The 22,549-nt window shown below is 42.5% G+C and overlaps 1 protein-coding gene across 1 annotated transcript in view; it reads left to right on the forward strand.

The window, feature by feature from the left end:
* The window catches only part of T265_15562 (hypothetical protein), a gene marked incomplete at both ends in the record, with an annotated part of 34,691 nt that overhangs the window by 4,674 nt on the left and 7,468 nt on the right, over positions 1 to 22,549 (forward strand). The window contains 4 exons of the mRNA XM_009178611.1: positions 4,609 to 4,806; positions 13,645 to 13,812; positions 17,537 to 17,655; positions 18,689 to 18,767. Coding sequence (XP_009176875.1) covers positions 4,609 to 4,806; positions 13,645 to 13,812; positions 17,537 to 17,655; positions 18,689 to 18,767 — 564 coding nt within the window. The remainder of the gene's footprint in view (positions 1 to 4,608; positions 4,807 to 13,644; positions 13,813 to 17,536; positions 17,656 to 18,688; positions 18,768 to 22,549) is intronic.

The following is a 22,549-nucleotide window of genomic DNA, read 5'->3' on the forward strand; positions in this document are numbered from 1 at the left end:
ATGTTTTCTCGAATCAATAAATATTCCATCCAAAATGTTCCCAAAGTTTTTCAACGAACGTTGCTGCCGACAGTTTGCTTTCAACTCAACTACTATTTAGCTTAAGGCGTTGAAAAATGAAGCTTCGTGTCACAACCGGTGTAGATTTCGGGTTTTTGTCTTTTCTGTAGTTAAGGATCCACTTAAATGTGAAGTTAAAATGATGGCGGCGGGCTTCTTTCTAGCCGTATTTTCCCGATTTCTTCCCCAGCTTATCTAGGATGATGATAGTGATTGGGTGTGTCTTATTTTAGCGGCGTCATTTTGGCCATAAGGCTTCTGAGACCAAGATAACAGAGGAAGCAACTTCGTGAGACTAGGCCACATTTATCAGTGATTTGAGTGTAACAATAAATTTCACGTGGCACTTAGGCACGCAGAACACGCTGCGGCTCGATAAACAAGCATTGGCCAATCATAGCGACACGTTAGTCGTAATAACATAGTACAGTCTAACCAGATTACAAACATTCAATGCTGAACATTTTGCTTAAGAAAACCAAGAGGCCACCAAACCCTAGTCCATCAGCTGTTCTGACAGAAGCCCTGACACTCAATACCTTCGTCAATACACAGCATGTTCTTGGCAAATCTGAACTTGGCTTCTTTTCCACACCACTCTCGTTAGAACGGTCATTATCCTGTTCTGGTGCAATTATTATCGTGAATCCGCACCAAAGGGAAGCACTGGACCTTAGTTTTGCTCTTATTAAAGCTCAGCAACAGTACATATCCAATGGCCGTGCCAGGGTTTGAACTCCGCACATTTGACATGCGAAGCGAGTGTGTTACCACTTCCCCACCGGCACACGTCGGATGCATCTGAATTTTTACTTCTAGACAGGTGAACCTGTCAGCGTTTAAGCGATGTGCTTGAAGTTCCCGACACGCTCGCCTCAAAACGTTAGATGTCCAGAGTTCAAACTCCAGGACGGTCATTGGATATGCACTGCTTATGAGCTCCAACAAGAAAAAACTCGAGTGGTGTGGACTCGCCAAAGTAATTACGCCAGCACAGGAGGATGGCCATTAGAACGAGAGTGATGTGACTATGAACCAAATAACTATCCTGCAAAATCCCGCAACAAAAATTTGAAATTAGGGTCAAAAAATTATTTGGGTCTCAACATTCTGAATGGATCCGAAACCCGGTTGGCGCCAGTGACAGAATATTGACCGCAAGTAATTGGATGCGACTTATCTTGTGAACATAGTTTGCTGCTGCTGCAAAACATTGTTGGATTCTATCACTATCTTAGAAGCTATCTGTTGCCGTGACGATCAGAGTATATTCTAGGTCAACCCCTAGATAGTCACTTAATGTTCAAAAATGTACCTCATTGTCTAAGGCATAACAACAAGTTACCAATACACACTCAGTGAAAGCCACTGGACTATCTGTGAGGGAATATATTATTATTATTATTATTATTATTATTATTATTACCTCCCACACGCTGAAAAACTTTAAGCACTCTTGTTGCCAACTACTCACCACCACCATTAAAGCCAAACTTCGTGGACATGAGAAAAAAGCCGCCCACAAGCACAGCTGTTTTAACGCTTATAAACCCCTCACACCATCAGTGTTAGCCACTTCAGGGTTCTCCAACTCCTGAAATTGGGTCTGAGCTCACCCAGGCAGATTATGAAGCACTACCCCGTTAATACCTTTGGTCGATTAAGTTTCCATTCCCTACACCTTAAAACGGCCTCCAACATAAAAACCCTCATTATCTGTTAGACACAGGAAGCTCGAGCTTAATAGGTCGCGTATGGGGCTTGGTGGACTAGAACAGCTCAAGAACCGTCCAGGCAAAACCTTTTATTCATGGTTGCTCTGCTAAGGGCGGCGAATTTTTTCCTGTTGATGAAGGAATATGTGAGTTTGAAGTTCCGAAACTTTGCGAACTTTTAGAATCAGCCATGAACAAGCATCTTTTATGTGAATATATAAATATTTATACCACACTGACCTGAAATCGCGTTAGATGTCATCTGAAATACCACGGTTTATTGCGTCCTAAATCCACACGGCGTATCCGACAGTACAGTTAGCAGAACTGAGGCATCCGTAGATATTCCAGAGGGCAGAAAAAGGTGAGGAGTAAATGAGTACGTCGGGAAATGCTAAAGCATTTGAAGATTTTGGCCACGTAACAAGGTGTAAAGTAAAGTAACTTCACTGAATTTTGAGAGTTTTTTAGTGTTTTGGTGGCACTTACGCAAGCAAGATGTCCGAACCCGGTTGTTGGTAAAAAGTAATTTGAAAAGGTACACTAATCTTCATGCTGTGAACAGCCAAATCCGGCGGACTCGGTGCCAGCATAGGGGTTGCAGCTTGTGGTTAGAAAGGCAGATATGCAATTTAGATTCACTTGGCTCTCCAGGGAAAACCAAATTTATTTGAAAATGGGTATGTGGTAGAACGATGATAATTTACCTGACCGACGACGCACGTTAAAAGTATGGTACTTAGCTGACACAATCGTCAAAATTTCTGTGGAAGCCCTTAGGTGTCAGAAAGCAAGAGCAACGTTATAGTGGTTGAAAGGGGAATTTGTATGCACTTCTGCCTTATTCCTCGAAAGATTGATTGGGACAAGTCTACAAGTTAGCCAACGAAGTCAACCACCTTGCAGACTCCGTCCACTTTGCTGATGGCGCCAGTCAGTAATCTTGTTTTTCCTAGCCACACCCATTCCGTTACAGTCTAGAATTTATTCTCTCTGCAGAAAAAAATCGTCCTCTTCATTCGGATAACAGAACCGCTTACATATCGTTTACTGGATATAAAGTTCACTGAAGGAAGTCTTATTTTACATCATAATACTCCCCGAAATTGAAGTGTGACCAAACACAGAAAAAAGTGCATCTGTAACATTACTGCGAGCTGTTTCGAAACAAGCATTAACTTAGATAAAAAGGGCATATATCACAAAGAATAATAGTAAGACAACTTTTCTAGTTTTGCTTAATACTGATCCAGACAAGACATTTCCATAAGTTTTACCTGTTCACATCAAACTGTATTCACTACTTCATCTGCATCTGAGTTTATCTAAAAATGTGGATAACCGAAAGGTGGCTCGGATAGCGCACCAACTGACACCTTCCCGAATACGCAAAACTGTCCCATCCACGTTCGTTCCGTGAATCCAGACCGATTTACTATCAGACAAAACATTAATTTTGGCCATCGCACAAGTACTTGAAAGCCCCATCCGTTGGATTTATTGACTTCGTTGAAAGCACACACGCTGGACTAACTTTGTGTATTGAACTCATGGAACCCATAACTCCATCGTGTGCAATCTTTCTATCCTAAGAGACAACAAACAGAGGAAGTCATATTGTGACCGAACTGAGTAAATCGCTTCTAATGAGCTAATTCCTTGGCCATCCTAGTGTTATGAATGGGATACATTAGTCTGATCAAGTTGAATTAGAGAAGGGCGAGAAGAGGTGGTAATCCGGATGCATTCTTACCTCATAGATTCTGACTGGGATTATCCTGGGTATGGATAATTTGAGCTGCGAATGCGCTTCCTTGGCACTTCTGAGGAATAGCACTGAGGGTTCGGAAAATGAAGCAAATTACTGTAAGTTTGGGATATGACAGCGCGTATGTAATTGCATTATTTTTTCAGCTTCGACTGTTCACATAATATCTGCGTAGAGTTCGGTATGAACTGCTATCATACCGATGTACTGTCCCCGGGTTAAAAAGAGATAACATCCTGATCGAAAACTTCAAACCGTACAAAAGCTTCAAACGCTTAGCTTGTTGAAACTGACAGTGATATGATTACATGGGCAGCCACCCCTGCAAATATTATCCAACGGGATACAGTCAGTTTTAGGCATTTTCGCTCCGGACAGATATTAGCAAACAACTTGTGGATAACCTCGCGAATGGCGACGACCAGTGGGATGCGATGAACCTGAACCACTTAATCCTGGCTTTGCGGCCTTTCTACGCAACAGCAATAGCAGCTCGATAATACACTTACTCTGAGGATCACATCCTGTATTATGTACCTGCTTTTCTCAAGCAGGCACAGAATTTCAACTTTCTTGAGCATAGTTTTAGCTAATACGGACTATTACCAAACGCATGCGAAACTAGTCATTTCTTATTTTTTCTCATTGAATTGCACGCTAATGCCACTGATGAACAGTTATTTAGCTTTTCGGACGCGATGTTCTCTTGTAAGGTGATGGCAACAGATATCAGACAGATTGTTCGGTGAACGCCTCATGAACTGCAGCTTTTCTTTCCGGCCATCTCAAGGGGAATGTGATAAAACCAGCACAATGGTCCGTAGGAATCATTTTTAATCAGTTTATAGTAAGAAGAGTCACCGTTTGGGTTAGTCGGGGAATATCTGCGATGTCTGTTAGTCCAATGGTAAGGGACGTGATTATGTATGAAATGGTATATGCTGTAAGTTTTGCAATGAATTAGTGTTCCTCACTCTGTTCATTAGTACTTCAGTTTGTGGTCATATGTGTGGGTTGGAGCTTACTTAAGAAACTTAATATGCTGCCTGCTGTTTTTTCATCCAGTCTGTACCAGATTTGTGCAACATGTTCAAGGACAACAGTACAATCGTGGAGGTTAACTTGTCGGAGAATAAATTAACCTCCAAGTGCGCGGAGAATCTTTGTGATGTGCTTGCTTCCAGCACGCACCTAGAGAGAATCGACCTTCATGGAAACAAGTTCGATGATAAGGCGGGTGTTTACTTTGCCGAGCTGATGGCTGTAAGTTTAATAATTGGGCCTCATCTTTTTTTATGACCGATATACATTTATTGCTCGCTACAGGAAGGCTGAATGTCGTTTCAGATAGAACTGGTGAGCAGCCAGTAGATTCACGGCTGAACAACACCTACGTTTTGACGCGAAAGGTCCGTCGAGCCGAACGATTAAATGACCAGGCTGTTCTAGTTTTAAGGCAGACGAAAAACTATTCAGTGAGATGTCTTTAAACAATTAAACTGAAGCAATCAGTCCCTAATAAGAATGTCGCACCTCTGCAGATGTAGCCTTATTTGCTGATTACTTTATTGCAAGGACAGATAACTAACCTCCGAACTTGAAAACGGTTGTGAGTAAAACAGTACGGTCTTGTCTAAACAGCGAAGCTTTTCAGTCCAAAGAATGTTCAAGTAGTAAGAAAAAGATTCACTGGCTGAAAAATTAACAGTTTCTGCCAACAACTCAAATTCAGTCATTTTAGCTGCATTTAAATGGAGGCTGTGTCATATGACCGGCAACTCCAGTGAATACCCACATACAGGTATAGTCCACACAGATGTAACACTGTAAACCGTCCAGGAAATCTAAATTGGTAGGCTATTTGTATCCTTCCGTTCAAAAGTAGGGACCACTTCACTGCTAGCCATGGGCTAGTCCAAAATTACTTGTGCTGACTAACGGTGTCCTCTCAGGTGTGATAAGGAACGTTGGCTTGTGAAATAAATATCATTCGGTTACCACTGATGCAGGACTACACCGACAATCGCAGTCACATTAAACTTACATAACTGGAAGTGTAAGCCCAAGACTTACGAATATCCCATGTACCATATGTACAATATGCTCTGCACTATGTGTTCTGTGAGGAACACAACGGATGTCAACGCGCGTGGCTAATATTCAGGTACCCTGGATCAAGTCCACGGGTAATCACACTGTGAGACGAGGAGGTTTGCGTCGCCTTAAAGTAAATGAATATCGTTCTGCTAGTTAACCTAACAGGGTCTCGGAGATTACGATGCAATATATGAAGATAAGTCAGGTAAGGGGTTTACTGACACTGAGTATTAAAATAGATGAGTGGAGGACTTTCGCTGGCTGCTACAAACATCTTATATGTTCACATCTTCGACACACATTTCGAGATTTAAGAGAGACTGAAAGTAGGATGAAAGTGAATGGGTTTCGAAGTCATTTTTGGAATATTCTCAGTCAACCAGTCAACTGCCTTTAAGAATATGGATAAGACAAGACGGAAGATACGGATCCTGTTATTCGCGTTCGCCCTGGTTGACTAAGCCAGATTATTGCAACGTTGGTTTGCGTTACAATGAACTTATTTCGGAAGCTACTTAAGGTGCACGACAAGCGAATATTTGTACCACTCAGCCAAGCTATATCATCTCGTCAAATGGAACTTTTCGGATACAAGTTCATATTCAGTTTTCTTCACATTGTTGCGATCCAGCATAACCAAACTATCAATAGTGCTCGAGCCATCGGTTCACGAGATTTTACAAGACTACTCAACTTCTCTGATGATGTATCCTCATACTTTTTTTTACCATCATCGTCATCATCATTGACAGCCTGACATCAGAGTTCAACACAGGTGCTTCACTGCCGTATAACCATGATTTATTTGAAACCTTATTGTGCAGAAAAGAGTAAAGGTGGACGGAAAAGAGGCTTAGTTCTAGCTTACCACAATCATTCCGAGGCGCCTATACCTCCAGACATTCACTCAGGCAATCTGGATAGAAACTAACAACAAGAACGTTACTAACATCGGCTGGCAGCCATATCTTGTAGTGTCTCCAACCAGGCACAGTGAGGATTACGCGGTCCCACCCTGGAAGGCGAATAGCACCGACAGCACCCAAGCGTTTCATGATCTCCTTCATACTCTTTCATACTCTGTCTGTTTACGCCACCCTGAATTAGGCATGGAAAACAGCACTCTTTTCGGCAAACGATGGTTCGGCATACGTAACACATGTCCCAACCAAAGCAGCTTCTGGTGCCGGATACATTCTTTAATGGGACCATCCTTTGCACAAGCGAAAACGCGCTTTCTAACTGCCTCGTTACGGATTCGCTGACACCAACCCACACGAGCGATGGTTCTGAGACAACGATTGTCGAACACCTGAAGACGTCTCAGTTCCGCTGCTCGAATAGGCCAAGTCTCACAGCCATACAACAAAACAGCCCGTACGGTAGCTTAATACACACGTGTCTTGAGATTAAAGGATAAACAAAAGAGTGCTTTGCAAATAATTCTGGGATAGGCTTAGAACAACGTGATGCGATAAAACGACGCTCATCGAGCAACGTCATACCAAAATCCTGACATCTCGACTACTATTGTCTAGGTTTGGACAACCTGAGAGTATCACAGCTTTCGTACTTCCTTCGGTCGGCATGGCAGCTAGGTATTGGAATGGTGTAACAGCTGATTGATTATCGTCTTATTTTGAGGTTTCAAATGTTAAGTATACTGAGACCCGTTAGATGAGTGAAAGACTTTTCGTATTAGAACAAACGAGGAACTAAACCATCAATGTTAGTTATGAAGACTGGTTTAAAAAGCAGTATAAATCAAAGGTAAAATACGCACACAACTGCCACGTGATTTGGCTGTTTAGATGTACTTTCCTCCATCACAATTAAAAACGGATTAAGGACCCCTATCCGTAATTTCATCAAGGTTATCATATCACCAGTGTGCTACGTACGCGCACCGCTTGCGGTGCGGGCATGCCTAATTCTGGGTTAGTATGAGTCGTTAACTAATAATGATCTTTATGGAATTTTCAGCCAAAGAGCTGTCATTACATTGAAGTCGATACTTTGTTCCCAAGTATGTGACGTTGCGTATAGTGGATCACCCAAGAAAGGTTATGCTTCTTTGACATGCACATTCGACCGTCATATTCACATAGGCAATCCACAACTTCACTCAAGCTCTGATAAAAAATGTGACCACTATTTTTGGGGAAGATTTTCATAAATTTATCTCTTTAAGAATTGAACAAGGCAGTACGGCGTCGCTTCGAAGTGAATGACCGCCATTTTTGGGAGATACTCGGGACTCCCTCATTTCCGGTCGATTTTCAGCTGAGTGTGTGTGGTCCTCCCGCAATCACCAGCCAACATAAAGCCAAACTCTAGGATGGTGGTATGCTCTTGTCACTGTAACCTAACATATAGCTTATGTTGTTTTAATACATCCCAGTATAAAATAAAAACTTCAGGATAATTCCTTCATTAGACGTTCTCTTGCATGAAAGAAAAAACTGCACCAGCCTTTTGGAATGAACCCAACTGGCTACTTGGGGGAAAGCAGGGGTATCCAGAGGCACATGAAGTTCTTGTGGATGTTTGGATTAGAGGCGAAATGGCATAATCCAAATAAAAAGCTATTTCTGCTTTTACGTTGCAGAGTTTATAAATCACTGCGTTATTTTTGGGTTATTGTATTAGTATAGTCTAATTCTGTTGGAACCGCTGTTATGTAACCCTTGAATGATTATCAGTTTCGAAAGGCTTTTATACGAACGTTCCCGGGGATTGTTCCTGTTGCTTCTTATGTGATCATGGGACGTGATAACTCTAGAGAATTAAAAAAAGATTGCTGTGCAACATACCAGTTAAAATTTGTGTGACATAATGTTATGTTGTCTAGTTGAATTAATACTGAACGCTTGATACGGCCACACACCAAATTACCGTCTCACTGGAACTAGTAACCCTGGTTCACATTTGGGGATGTCAAAAATCAAACATAGGGTGTGATGAACCGTTGCGGTCGAATTCGGGCTTCCTCTGATAATGTTCTGCCGTGTGAGATGAACGGTGACTAAAATCCAAGTGACTGACATGCATTTACATTGACTACACGGACTAATGGATGCAAAATCTGAATTCTGTTGCCTGAATTCGGAATGACAGGAAGCTAAACATTCGGCACCTCTGGACTTTTACGCAAGCGGGCTATTTATTTCCGACAAAACTCACAGTGACTCATTCTTCCGCTTATCCTAAATGACTAGCGTCACACTGATCGATCTGGTACTGATTTGCATACGTACGTGTTGCGTGCCGCACCTTAACGGACCATTGCGACCTGAAGGTTAAGAGACAGTACTGCGAACCAGACAGTTGAAGCGTTTATGCCTAACGAGCGACCAGCTCACAGAGAAGCAAATTTTCGACGAGTAATTTGGCATTGTTAGTCTTTTTACACTTTCTCGTAAGTCTGTATAAACTGTGACCATAAGTAGAACATAGGGTTGACGGAAACTCGGGGACTGCCTTAACAAAGACAAAACCGGTCGTGGGCTGCCGAAGAGTTTTCAGCAAACTTGTGAGTAGTTTTCTTTGTAACCACAATACTTTTCTAGCATACATCATGAATTTCGACCAATCCTATAGGACAAAAGTTCTTGAGAAAACCAAGGTGACCGTTGAGGCGGTTTTTAGTTTTTTTTTAAACAAGCTGACAACAGCAGGTTCGACGTTCCAAAAGATATTCTTCATAGTGAACACACATAGTCACATGAAACGATAAATAATAGATTAGTTCGGATAAGCTTTTGAACACGAACAATACACGATTATATAGCGATCCCGGTTGTCTTGCCTATTGTTAGCGATATAGAAAACGAAACTATCAAAAGGAGTGATGGATAAAGTAACCTAGGTTTTTGAAATGGGAGTTTTTGAGTTCAAATAGAACTGATTTCACCTGTTTACAACGTCCTTTCGTATGGTAGCTCCTCAACTTGATTATATCACACGCAGAAGGGGATTATTTATTATGATTCTGTGTACAGTAGTCTCTCCTTCAAGCTGGAGGACTTCATGCCTGAAACAGCCACATTTTCTCGGCTTTGCGACCTTTACTGGTGAACTGATGGGCAATATTAACGGTACCTTCCAAAAGAGTCCTGACTATTTCTGATTTTCATAGGAGCTCTCAGATCTCAGTAATCTGACTTCAGAAATAACTCGAAAAAAGGAAATTTATCTTTCCATTTACCATACAGACAGAGAACACCCATTGTGCAGAACGCTAACTGACGCGTGTGTAACCACAGTGCTCACTACTGGCACTAACTACCGAGCTCCACAGTAAAAATACGACTGATGATATAAGTTGTGGCAAACAGTGTCACGTGCCGGGTTCCGCGATGCTCAGTTTGGCTGTTACGGTCACGCGAACATATAATTATACTCAAGTGTTGACAGCTCAGCACTGCTGCAGAATGTCTAGTTCTTTAGAAGACAGATATTTAATGGTTGATTCACTGGCTTTCAAGCTAGATTTGCCACCCAAATGTGGTTTAAAGATAGGATTCTGGTTCACAGTCATTAAGTGCAGTCGAGTGCTATGTTCAGTCAGGCGATGCCGATGTGGACCTGGGAGTATAAGATAGGTGTCCAATTGTCAACTGCTAATTCCCCGATGTCACAACTAAAGACCCCACTTGCACTGAGCGGATTTCCGCTACAGTACTCTATATAGAGGAACTGGGTGGATATGTATAGCCGGGAAATACTGGTTAGGCGGTTACTGGTACTAACATATTGTGACCGTAGACTCGCGTGCTGGCAGCTAAAAAGTAGCAGAAAACTCATGTGAGGTGGCCTCCTGGTCCTTCGATGGTAAGTGTGCTGAAGAGTCAATAGGTAAACTACATGTGTCGTCATCTATATTAATGACGGACTTCTTGCTGAGAGTTGTGGCTTTAACCATGTTAGAGTACTTTTTCAGCTTCAGCAGTCTGTTAGCTGGGCCATCAGATACACAGGTTGGTTTATGTAACTGATGCTTTCAAAGCACCGGACATACCTGACTTCCTGGTGAAAAGTGCATCAATATTAGTCAGGACTTGAATTTCTGGGGGCTGCACTCAATGACGAGGCCGATGAGCAATTTTGGAGGAGTTCCCGAAAGCTGACTGTATATAAGCAGTTAGATTCGGATTCCGAATGAAAAGAGGGCAAAAACAACCCCTTGGTATAGTGTTGTTCTGTAGAACTATTACGGACTTGGTTTGATCGTTCCTCCAAAAGTAACGCAAACAAGCACATGATGGAGGCTTCTTAGAGTACCTTCATTGTTTTTGGGTTGACAAAAAATAGTCTAATCACCTAATGCAAATCCTTTGTAGAAATATTAAATTCAGCAGTCGTAGGATCCATATTATCCCCTTCTGGAAGCATCACCTCACATAAGAGCCAAGTGGCTGGCGACCCCACCACATACGTTTGGTCCGACCACCCGTTATTTTCGCCACCTCTTAATTTACCACCACATAGAATCTTTTGCTCTGTACCGCTTCAAATCGGCTTTAGTGATCCTCCATTCTGCTGAATTCTTAGTGATAACCGTGCGATGCGCCGATTCTCACCTTAACGTGCAAGGCATTCAATTACTTTGGCGCTGTTGTGAGTTTAGGTTACGTCATGGGCAGAAAAGATGAAGGAATGTCTTGTAGATTCCCAGTGTGAGCAATATCTGAACGGCCACACCATAATGAGTACTCTCTCTTGTCTTGTAAGCTGTTCAAAACCACATAACCCTATCATCTATGACGAATCTAATCACTGGCTGTACCAGAGGTGTCCACTAGGGTGGAGCCATTATTTTGGTGTGAATCCGTTTGGCATGAACCCCTGGAGTAACATTTGACGACCACCACTCCCTGAGTCTTAAGAAAACTCCCGCATCCAGATTTGCTACGAGGTGCCACAAATGTGTTTCAGATGTGCTTAGCCTATCCACTCGTGTTCTCAGACCTCCGGTAGCCACACCGGTATCCGAGATTCTAGGACCTCGGACACTCAAGATGTCTTTGATGGCGACAGCGCTATAATTGTTTGGGGCATAAGAAGATTCGACAAATGGACAGTGATCAACTTCCCGCTTTTGAGTTTCCCTCATGAAAGTTGCCATGTGAACCGCACGGAAGCGATTATCGTTGGGTATCCAGTCAAGCAAGAATGCTTCCGTCCGATGACCTATGACCGACCCTGTATATCCTGCCTCAGCGGTCTCTCTATCCCCAGAGGTGTGCAGCCGGAACCGAGTAGAGATCGATGAGAAAATTAGCCCAACCACTATGCTTACATTTTGAATTCTTTTTTCTGATACACAACATACATGAATGTCCAGCGAGCCCAATATGAAAGCAGGACCAGCATGTTGTCCAGCTTATTTGAAGGTGCGTACATTGAAGGCAGCCGGATAGACTAGGCGTCGAGGCTTGAAGATTAATTTCGAGATGCGTAAGGAAGTCGCCGCTGACCGGCGCGCAGATGTTGCTCGAAAAGCGGATGCAAAACTAGCGGACTCACCAGTCCTAACTGCCTGGCCTACAAGGAGAGACTTATTAATGTGGTGGGGGAGAGGGAGAAGAAAAAGAATGGAAGCGTCAGTAACAGCCCGTCTTCGCTTACCCGCCCTGCTGTATACGGCAAATAATGCGAGTCGGCTGATGTCACCACCGGTCGGCCAATGTGACATGAGAGTTTTGTTAGCTCTAATAGTCATGGTTGACGTGGGCTGTGATACTGCCCATACCTAGGCAAGAGAACGGTCAGAGTCCTCGACCAAATCCTCTGGCTCAAAGGCCTGACCACAAGGCAACAGCGTTTGGAGGGAAATGCAAGTGCATCTCTATTTTTACGGAATCTGTTGCCACGCATGTTCCAGCTCCCTACCTGGAGGGCCCGGAGCCTGTGCTGGCAAGATCTCTGACCACTGAGCAAACTGGTATAGGGGATCCTGCTAGTTTCGCACGGCAAACACCCGGTATAGTTCAGTGGGTCGCGGATGCACACAGATCGTCTCACCACGGTAAGATCCACTATAGATCTCTGACCACTGAGCAAACTTGTATAGGGGATCCTGCTAGTTTCGCACGGCAAACACCCGGTATAGTTCAGTGGGTCGCGGATGCACACAGATCGTCTCACCACGGTAAGATCCACTATATTCGTGACAGTAACTCAGTAACATAACTTGGTTGTGTCAAACTACTGGCCCGCCTGTCAGGACTTCCCAGTTTGGTAGCCCATAGACACTTGTAACCTGCTGGACAATTTTTAATTAGTTGAGTGTGGTTGCGGTTGTTTACTACAAAATATTAACAAACGAAATGAATTTATTTTGGTAGGAAAAGTTGGAATTGCGAATCGTTTTTCATACAGGAACGAACCTGGGACAAAATATCAATAAGTTCCGCCAAGTTTTCATCGGTGCACTGTGTGGCAAGCTGATCGAAACTTACTTTATAATTGGCGTAACGAGTGGACGTTCGATATTATGGTTTTTCAGGAACTCCGAGACTTGTTTCGTAGTCGTGAGCGTAGTTATGCTGAAGCCAACCATATACGATTGACAGCATCGACTCATTTGCAAGATGTTTCAACGGATGTTGGTTTCTGAAATTAAGCCTAGCAGATTGAGCTTGGAGTATAAATTTCAGCAACGACAATTTGCTTCGGTAAAGTAGTGGCCCTTGGGGGAAAGAAGAGAACTTTCCTCACATAAGGTGCTGTAAAGAATGCCGAAGTGTCTGTTTTTAGCGGTGTGATGACACTGGGAATCATGTCATCCCTAATTTCTTCGATGACCCATGGTTGCTTTGTCATAATAAATTCAAACTATATGAGCTACTACTTTAGGCAGTGGCAGAAAAAAGCAGGGTTTCGGTGGAATATGAGGTGACTCGGGGGTGAGGTCAGTGCGAATAGCCTTGCTATATAAGGTCGCCTCCAAACGCTCACCTTTTCGGAGTGTCTTCGCATCCTTTTGGTTTGCATTTTCAGACGTCTCTCGGAATGTCCTACCTAAATCTTTCATTCAACGACTTTGGTGAAACGTCTGTCGTGCAAATCGGACGTGCCCTACCTCAAGCTACAAGTCTGATCGAACTGGATTTGAGCTGGAATCGACTGGGATGGGGTGCAATGCGTCCATTCGCCAGAGGGCTTGCGGTGAGTAAAGCATTATCCTGATAAATTTAGGTAAGCCTGTTCAAACTGCTGCTTGTAGGCAGAATTATCGCTGATAGGATGAAATATTGGGCCACATTACCTTGTCTGTAAACCTGGGGATGTCTAGATTGAGCAAGTTCGGATAGGCTGACGTTCCGATGTGTTTCTTCTAACCGATATTTGAAAGACAAGCAATCAACTGGATTTTTTAAAAAATATACAATACAATAGTAGGGCATTTTTATCATGGAAAAGAACTTCTCTTTTGCAAGGTAACCAAGTAAAGATTTTAAAGAATTCTATGGGTCATAATCTCTAAGATTACCTTAATATTAGTATACATATATGAAATGTGTCGGAACAGGCAAAGTTTGGCCATGCCGCTGTTCACAGTATACCCATGTTACTACTTACCCTTGGTAATCGTCTCATGCCAGTATGTGCCGTTCTCACTGGTGTCACTGATTGTAGCAACAATAAGAAATGAGGCCAAACAGGCATCTATTCTTACTTCTAATGTACACCGCAACTCCCTGTGAGCTGAGAGATATTAGGCTGACAAAAGGAAATAGCCGATCAGTGACAGGTTAAATTTTGTTCTCTTCGTACCGCCTTAGTGGATGAACCAAGCTAGAGAATAAGGTTCCTGGGAAAAAATCAAATAAGTTTTAATAATGATTGTGCTGCAAGAATTTGGGTACTTAGTTCTGGAACTACCCACCCCCGGAAGATCGTTCGCTCAGATGGTTGCCCATGAACAGTTATCTGTTGTCATTATTTTAAGATTACAAAAACATTTTCAAGAGGACTGATGGTAGGGAGCAGTTGTACTCAGGGAGGTCAGTGGGGAATTATGTCAGCTACTATGTGCGTTTGTAAGCAGTGCGTATGGTTTTCACTTCTGCTACTTGCCGACTTATCATGTGTAGATCGCCAACCTTACTATCATGGCAAGGCGACCATAGTCGTCTTCGGTTCCTTCAGTGAATATGTGATTCCTTGTTGTTTCTTGTTCACGCAAACCGGTGTGGCTCAAGATCGTACACTCTTATTATCAAAGTACACCCTGACAATAAGTGTTTTTGAACATGCAGCTTTATCCCCCACCCGGACCCGTATAGCCTTTTGCCCAATATTGATTACGAGGTTTGTTTTCCTGGTCAGAATTACGTGATTGCATTGCGATACAATGAAATAGAGACTATTCAACATTTGTTGACCAATTTTGGGGTGTGCCTACGACACATTGTAACATCAAGTGAAGGTGAAACTGAACTCAGGTACATGCCAAAATTGTCAATGCAAGGCCAGCCGGCAGTCGAAATTTTGCTCGTTGTGTTCCTGAAATCCTGGTAAGTGGAGATATTTTGTGTGTCATCAACCATCTTCATTCATACTGATGCTAAAAACGGAAAAATTTGGTTTTTTCTGGTAGTCGCCCTCCACAGACATCTCACGGTCAGCAGTGCCTGACGGAAAACATATGTATTTTCAAACGATGCTTTCGGAGTTGTATTGCCATTCATGAGACGATTATAAAATGTCGGAAGTTTTGCACAGAAACCTGATGAGCATTGAGCTGAAAATTCTAAAATGCAATGGGTGAAAGGCCGCGCTAGCAATTTATATTTGTCTCGACCAAATACTTGAACACATTAGTGTATTATGATTCAGACTAATTTCCATCTCACGAATAATCAAAATAAAGAGAGCTGGCTCAAAATGTCGTCATGAACATAAGAGCAAGCAGCAGGTTGCGTCAAACGTGAGTAGAACACTCTATTTCTTGCGGAACAGACGCGCAGTAAACCGATGAACCTGGCAGTGTAAATTGCTTGACGGTTGTTAGTCCAACCGGTTGACATTCGATAAAATGACAAAGTGGACGGCAATAACAAGTCACAAACAAGGCTTCATAGGAGCCTAAGCCCTGACGCACCACAAAACAGTTCGAATCCAAAATCAAGTGTTCAGCCGACCAACGAACCACCTCATTTAAACGTCTTGGGTCCTAGAAAGACGTCCACTTCCAATTCAGCTGAACGATGGAAGGAAGAAACATAGAAATCAGCCAAATTGGTCTGTCTTTAATCAGTGGCCGAATAATCCAACACCTGAGGACAACCAATGTAACTTTTTAAAATAGCTAGCTCATGATTTAGAAGTTCACTGAGCTTTTATCATTGAGCTGATAATGGTGGCAGTTATTTGGGGGGGAGGGGGATCTTAGCACCGGGCTAGAGACATCTGTTGCTGCATTTGAGCTTACCGCCTCATAAATAGTTAACTGTAACATAATTGTCGGCTTAGGTGCCAAATGTGTCCGGAGCAATGGTGAGTTTAGCAGACTATTTGGAATTGTGCTTTGGTTCAGAGTGATTCGTGGTTCCTGGTTAATTTTTCAGTGGCACTGGAGTACCAGACACATTCTTAACAAACAGGCCAGACAACAATAGAATAGTCGATAACCATAGCCTCTTCACTCTTATGCAAAACGAAGTGCATGACAGCCTCATCGCTGTTTACCTTCTGCCAGCAAAAGTGGACTGGTAATAAGGGGTTGTAGATTCAAGCCCTCAACGGACGTAATCACCATGTGCATTCACATTTTTAATGCATGAATTGGAAGTCTAAAAAATTAAGGTGCCGTTGAATAGGCAGAGATTTTTTGTCCACTGACTACCTGGTGAAATAACTTCATTGTAATAATGAGTTCTACGCAAAATCGCTTTATTCCCATTCAGTAAAAACTGGTAGTCTGGAAGCAGAGGCAGCTATCAGAATATAATCTCATGTTTCAAATACCGTCTACCTTTCCATCAAAAATGGAGCTCAACCTGTCTCTTTGATGGTTTTTATGAACGTTTGTAACCAACGTTTGAAAAACGCCATGGAATGCTTGCCATATGCCATATATTCTGTTGGCAGGCTAAAATCCGGTAGCTTGAAGATGCAAACAACTTGCTTAGTCTGTTTGGTAGCAATCTTTTGAATGATTTCGCCGTCATTCTTTTGAGTTCGTTGAAGGTTCTGCGTGGACATAATTCCTAATGTAGGTATAAGCAGTTGACCAGTATCAAACTCAAACCTTTACTCACTCTTTTTGCCACTTAATCACTCAGTGATCGATGTGATGAGCAGCCTTAGAGGCGAGGTTACAACTACCCTTCAGTTTCTCCAACTACATTACTGCAAGAGAGCAATACAGCTCGATCTGTTTGACTTTGACGGTATTCCGTTTATTCATACATAGGTAGGCTATCTGTTTGCTCTATGCCATAACTGGACTTCTTTCCTCATATTGTTGGTTGTCTACCCCTGAAGATACTCTTGTTCAATAAAATGATGTTGCTGAAAAACTAATGTGATTGTTCTTGACAAAGACCACAGCGTTAGTAAAAAGAGGAATGCAATTGCAGCTGTGAATACCTAGAGTGACGTCAAGAATCTTGGTTGCGTCTGTTACTCAAGCCTGATTCAAGAAGCCCTTTATTAGTTCAGTTACCCGTATGCAAATGCTTCGTATCTTATGAATGCAGATGTGAACGACGCCAACGTGGAATCGGTCAGTCCACAATTGCAGTTGTTACGTATCACTTCAAATCAAAGAGTCAATGAGACCTATCTGTGCTCACAGAGAGGGTGATTTCTCGGTGATACGTTTAGTCAGCCACAAATTATACATGACAAATTATACTACAGTGCACGGTTCATTTTATTTCAGGAAAACAAATATCTGAAAACTCTGAATCTGTCGTTCAACGGTATCGGTCCAAGAAAAGGGTGCCCGGAGTTAGCATTGGCCCTAAAAGGAAACAAAACTTTGGAAAATTTGGACATAAGGTAAGTGAATTAATCAGAAAGGAAGACCTACTGAGTATAAGTGTGCCGATTGATGTGCGGGGCCAAAGAAGTTGGTAGATCTGTGATATTTTCACTGTCTTTTTAGTGTTTCTTGTCAGGCGGTAATTCACGGAGTCATCAAACACGGTTCGCCAGTCCACATTTGGAGGTATGTTCACCGAAGCAGGTCTATCAACTGAGGAAGATCAAAGAACTCATTTACGATTACATTTTAGGTGGGGTACAGATCTCGTAGAAAATTCTCTTTATTCTTCGGTCACGGATTCACTATGCTATCACTCATTGCTTCAGAGGGCTCTACGAAACAACTTACCGGACTTGGGTGTGTTCACTTTGCAGTATATTCCCCCCTCGTCAGATGACGACAGTGGGATTCCGCTAGGCGTCATGAAGGCGAATAAATCAAATAACAGCATCATCAAAAGTAAGTATATACATACATACATACATAATACATACATACATACATACATACATACATACATACATACATACATACATACATACATACATACATACATACATACATACCAACATACATACATACATACATACATACATACATACATACATACATACATACATACATACATACATACATACATACATACATACATACATACATACATACATACATACATACATACATACATACATACATACATACATACATACATACATACATACATACATACATACATACATACATACATACATACATACATACATACATACATACATACATACATACATACATACATACATACATACATACATACATACATACATACATACATACATACATACATACATACACATATATTTCATAGCCTTCCACTCGTTTGTCTCGTGGAAGGTGTGTCGTTAAGAAGCAACATCCTGGCTTTGTTCGTGTTTATCGCTTATTAGTTCCATGGCAGAATACCTTTATTTTCCTCATCTTATATCTAATGGTTAACTTCATCCTACAGGATTTACTTTCAGAAGTTTTTCCACATTTTTTCACCTTCAGTGGCAATCGAATATCTCCCGAAGGCGCTGTACTTCTGAGCAAAGGTTTGTACTCGAACACAACTTTACGGCGCATAAAGGTTAGTAAGCATTTCAGGTGGTTTAGTCGATCGGTTCAGATTGGTTCACCTAAGCTAACGTTAACCACGTATGCAAGTATGGTGCTTCTGAATGCCACGGATGCCAGTTGCCGGAGATGCCAAAGTTTGTTAGAAATTAAACAAAAAGAAAATTAATAAAGGGACCGATATGACAGTTTCACTTTATCTCCTGATATGCAGAACACCATATAGGCAAAACCACGAGGGATATCATAAATACGCAAGTATCCTATTGGTAGCCTAAGTAAACGATCATAATGGTGAATAAGCACACCTGGGATGCCCACACTGGAGTCGCCAGCTGGAACAGACCCGTAAGCCAGGATTTTCATTCGTCCGAACTACTCACAAACCGAGAGTAGTTCAAGCGTAACGAAAATTACTGTGTTCTCTGCCGTACTGTCAGACCCGGCTGAGCACCCGAAGTACAGGGATGTTGAGGCATGAAGAATTACAGTTTTAACCCCAAAATAAAAACCAAGTTGAGTTTGTACATAAACTGTGGTAAGTTAGAGACGTTGCTATTACAATGAACCCGAACTGCGACCATAAGTGAGGCCGAACCTGGTCGTCAAAAGTCCCCTTCTGAACAATAACGAATACATAAACGAAACTACTCACAAGGTTGTTGAAAACTCTTCGACAGCCCACGACCGGTTTCACCCTTTTTGGGGCTCATCAGGTAGGTGCAGTATCCTATTTTCCGTCGACCTTATGCTCTACTTGAACCCAAATTGCACTGTTTTCGAGAAATACACTCATTTGCAAATCAATTTGGTTTTCACGGTAGACTCAACTGAATCTCTCGTTTTATCTCGAGTGTATTTCTCAAAAACAGTGCAATTTGGGTTCAAGTAGATCATAAGGTTGACGGAAACTCGGATACTGCACCTACCTGATGAGCCCCAAGAAGGGCGAAGCCGGTCGTGGGCTGTCGAAAAATTTTCAGCAAACTTGTAAGTAGTTTCCTTTATGAAAATATACTGCGACATCTCGAATATCGTGCCAACTGAATCATGAGGCGGCCTGTGTGCAGCACATTCAGCTAGAGAGCATCATAAACGAGAGATTCAACTGAGTCTCCCGTGAAAACTAAATTGATTTGCAAATGACTGTATTTCTCAAATAACGAATACACTTCGAGAACGATGTATTGTAGTGGAAATTTTGGGAGGCTTACCAAAACGATACCACGTTCACAATTTGGGTGACTTTATCTCTACCACTCTTGGCGTGGCACTCACAGGTATTAATGACGATTCCGTACCCGCGGCTTTTTTCACTGGCCTTGTGCTTCATTGCAAAAGAAGAAGGTCCAAGGTTCATATTACTCAGCCCAAGAACAAAAACTACTTAGTTAAAATATCTTCCGCAAATCACGGTTGGTAGCATTTCATCTGAATCAGAAATTTTATCCCATAACAGCTTGCTGCTGGAAAAATAGGGATATAACGGTGTTAATGGGTAGCCATCCTGCGCTTTTACACATTCAGCTGCCTATGTATTCTCTTATTTCCAATTTCGTTGAAATTCCTTTCAACTCGAATTCTCTTTTGGTCTAGCATTACTAAACCACTAGATGTTGGCACCCCATCCACCCGACAAGACGTCTACTGCAAATATGTTTTGACCAGTCCGGGACATGTCAGTGGTTAGAAACACTGACAGATGTGGTCCATTTGCGCGCTCATTGGTGCGCACGCATCCAAGCTGTTGGCTTCAGAGCGCCCATCCGAATCACTAGTGTAGTGTCCACTGTCATGAATTCATGCCTTAAGTCTGTCAGTTTCTGCACATATGCGTAGCTATTCCCTCCGTCTTCTTAGATCACCGGTGGGCGAAACTGTTTTACCGTGCAACATGTACTTTGCTGAAATATGTTGAAAGTGATGTCTATAAGAGCGATCTCAGTTGTGTTCCATGATAGCTAGTTTAACCATTTCTAGTTGAAGGTATAAAATGGGATGAACAACGTTCTATGGAATCCAGCTACCAGTAAGAAAAGTTAACCCCAAAACAAGTAATTGCCGTTACCTAGAGGAGTCCCACGTAACTTGTTACGTACACTCTCCTTCCCCTTGATGGACACGTAATAGAAGGTTATGGTAGACTACGACTAATTGTTTTGCTTGCTTCCAACCAGAATTGCAAATCTTCTCGTTCATATGAGGGCTATAACCTTTTAATCTTGCACGTATTAAAGCCACTAGTGTGTTAAGTGATACCGATGAGGCTTGAGCTTACTCAAGCTAAGTTTGCTTGTTAACTGATAGGTCACGACGTTGCTAACAAGCAGACCGTTGCTAGTAGGCGTGCGTAGCTAAGGAAGGATGAACTGGTAGCTTTTGTCTTGCTGGGTGGAAGAAAGTTAACGGTTGGTCTGCTAGTACCGTATTAGCATCGTCATGAATTGAACACACGCTAAAATCACTCAAAAAAGAAGCAGAGCACTGTGATGCTGTTCACAAAGAATATGCCTACCTTTAGTCCCCAATTTCTAAAACAGAACGAAACGATGGAAGAAATTCTAACTTTTCTGAACTAGTTTTGTTTGGTGATAACATTACAGTCTGCTTTGAATAACAATTCAATCTTCAATTTATCAGCCATAAACCATGAACCATGAGTACAATAGTTCCAGTTGCTGCAGTTTTGACCATTGAGAGAGCGGGAAATACGGTCAAGCCTTGGAGGCGATGGCATATTCAATTAGTTCGTGAACTGGCTAGCTGTCCAGCGATAGCCTGGATTCATTTGTGCCACTGACTGCGCAATTGAGCCATTTCCGCTGGTATCATTAACCACTGATGAGTTGAGTTCTGGTGTCCCCATCCGGAGAGGCAGCAGTGGTCGACACAACTAAGCTTATTGGTTAGCGTTTTCGTGCTTCGTCGCCATGTCATACACCGTCTTCCTCTCAGTCGCTTGCACTCAACAGAGGACTGGGCAGAAAGAGCTCTGCGAGGCAGACGGTCTTCTGGCGTGTGCAGTACATGTCCTAACTAGTGTGATTTATGAAGTATGAGTAATTCACCTAGTGTGGGAGAGCCCCCTCTTCATAAGACCATCTGGCTTACCTCAGCATTGCTAATCCGATGTTCCCACCAGACCCGGTTAATGCTTCGGAGACACCGATGGTCAAACATTGGCATGTTTCTTATGTCCCCTTCGGTTACAAGCCACGTTTCTGATCCAAAAAGCAGTATGGACCGCACAGTTGCAGTGTAAGCTGTACCCCTAACAGACAAACTCACGTCACGTCTGCGCCATAGGTGTCGGAGGTTGGCGAAAGCTGCACTGCCCTTCCGGACTCGGGAAGTAATCTCATCTCCAGCCAGTCAACCGGAACTTATACAAATTATACCACGTCGACTGGCTCGCCTGAAAGCATGTTAGGGTTTGATCCAATCTAGTCTTATAGCAGCTCTTTCACTTTGCATGTGTGAAGCACCTGCCAAACCATGTGATAGAGTTATTTAGGTTATTTAAAATCGTCTGCGTACTCACTGTCTGTGAGTGAACGTCCCGGGAGCATTCCGACTCTCAAGGTTTTGGAGGCAGGAACAGAAATTTCAATCAATCAATAACAGAGTTGAGGAGGAGAGGTTAGAGAAGGCAGTCATGTCTTACATCATTGAACGTGAAGAACTCCGGAGAAAGCTTGCCGTATGTTCGTATGAGTCGACGGTAGGTCTCGTACAGAGCCCTCATAAAGGATATAAGTTTGGAAGGGACACCTTTGATTGCCAGATACTGCCAGA

This window comes from Opisthorchis viverrini (genome assembly GCF_000715545.1).
Source record: "Opisthorchis viverrini unplaced genomic scaffold opera_v5_604, whole genome shotgun sequence".
In the NCBI taxonomy this organism is placed as follows: domain Eukaryota; kingdom Metazoa; phylum Platyhelminthes; class Trematoda; order Opisthorchiida; family Opisthorchiidae; genus Opisthorchis; species Opisthorchis viverrini.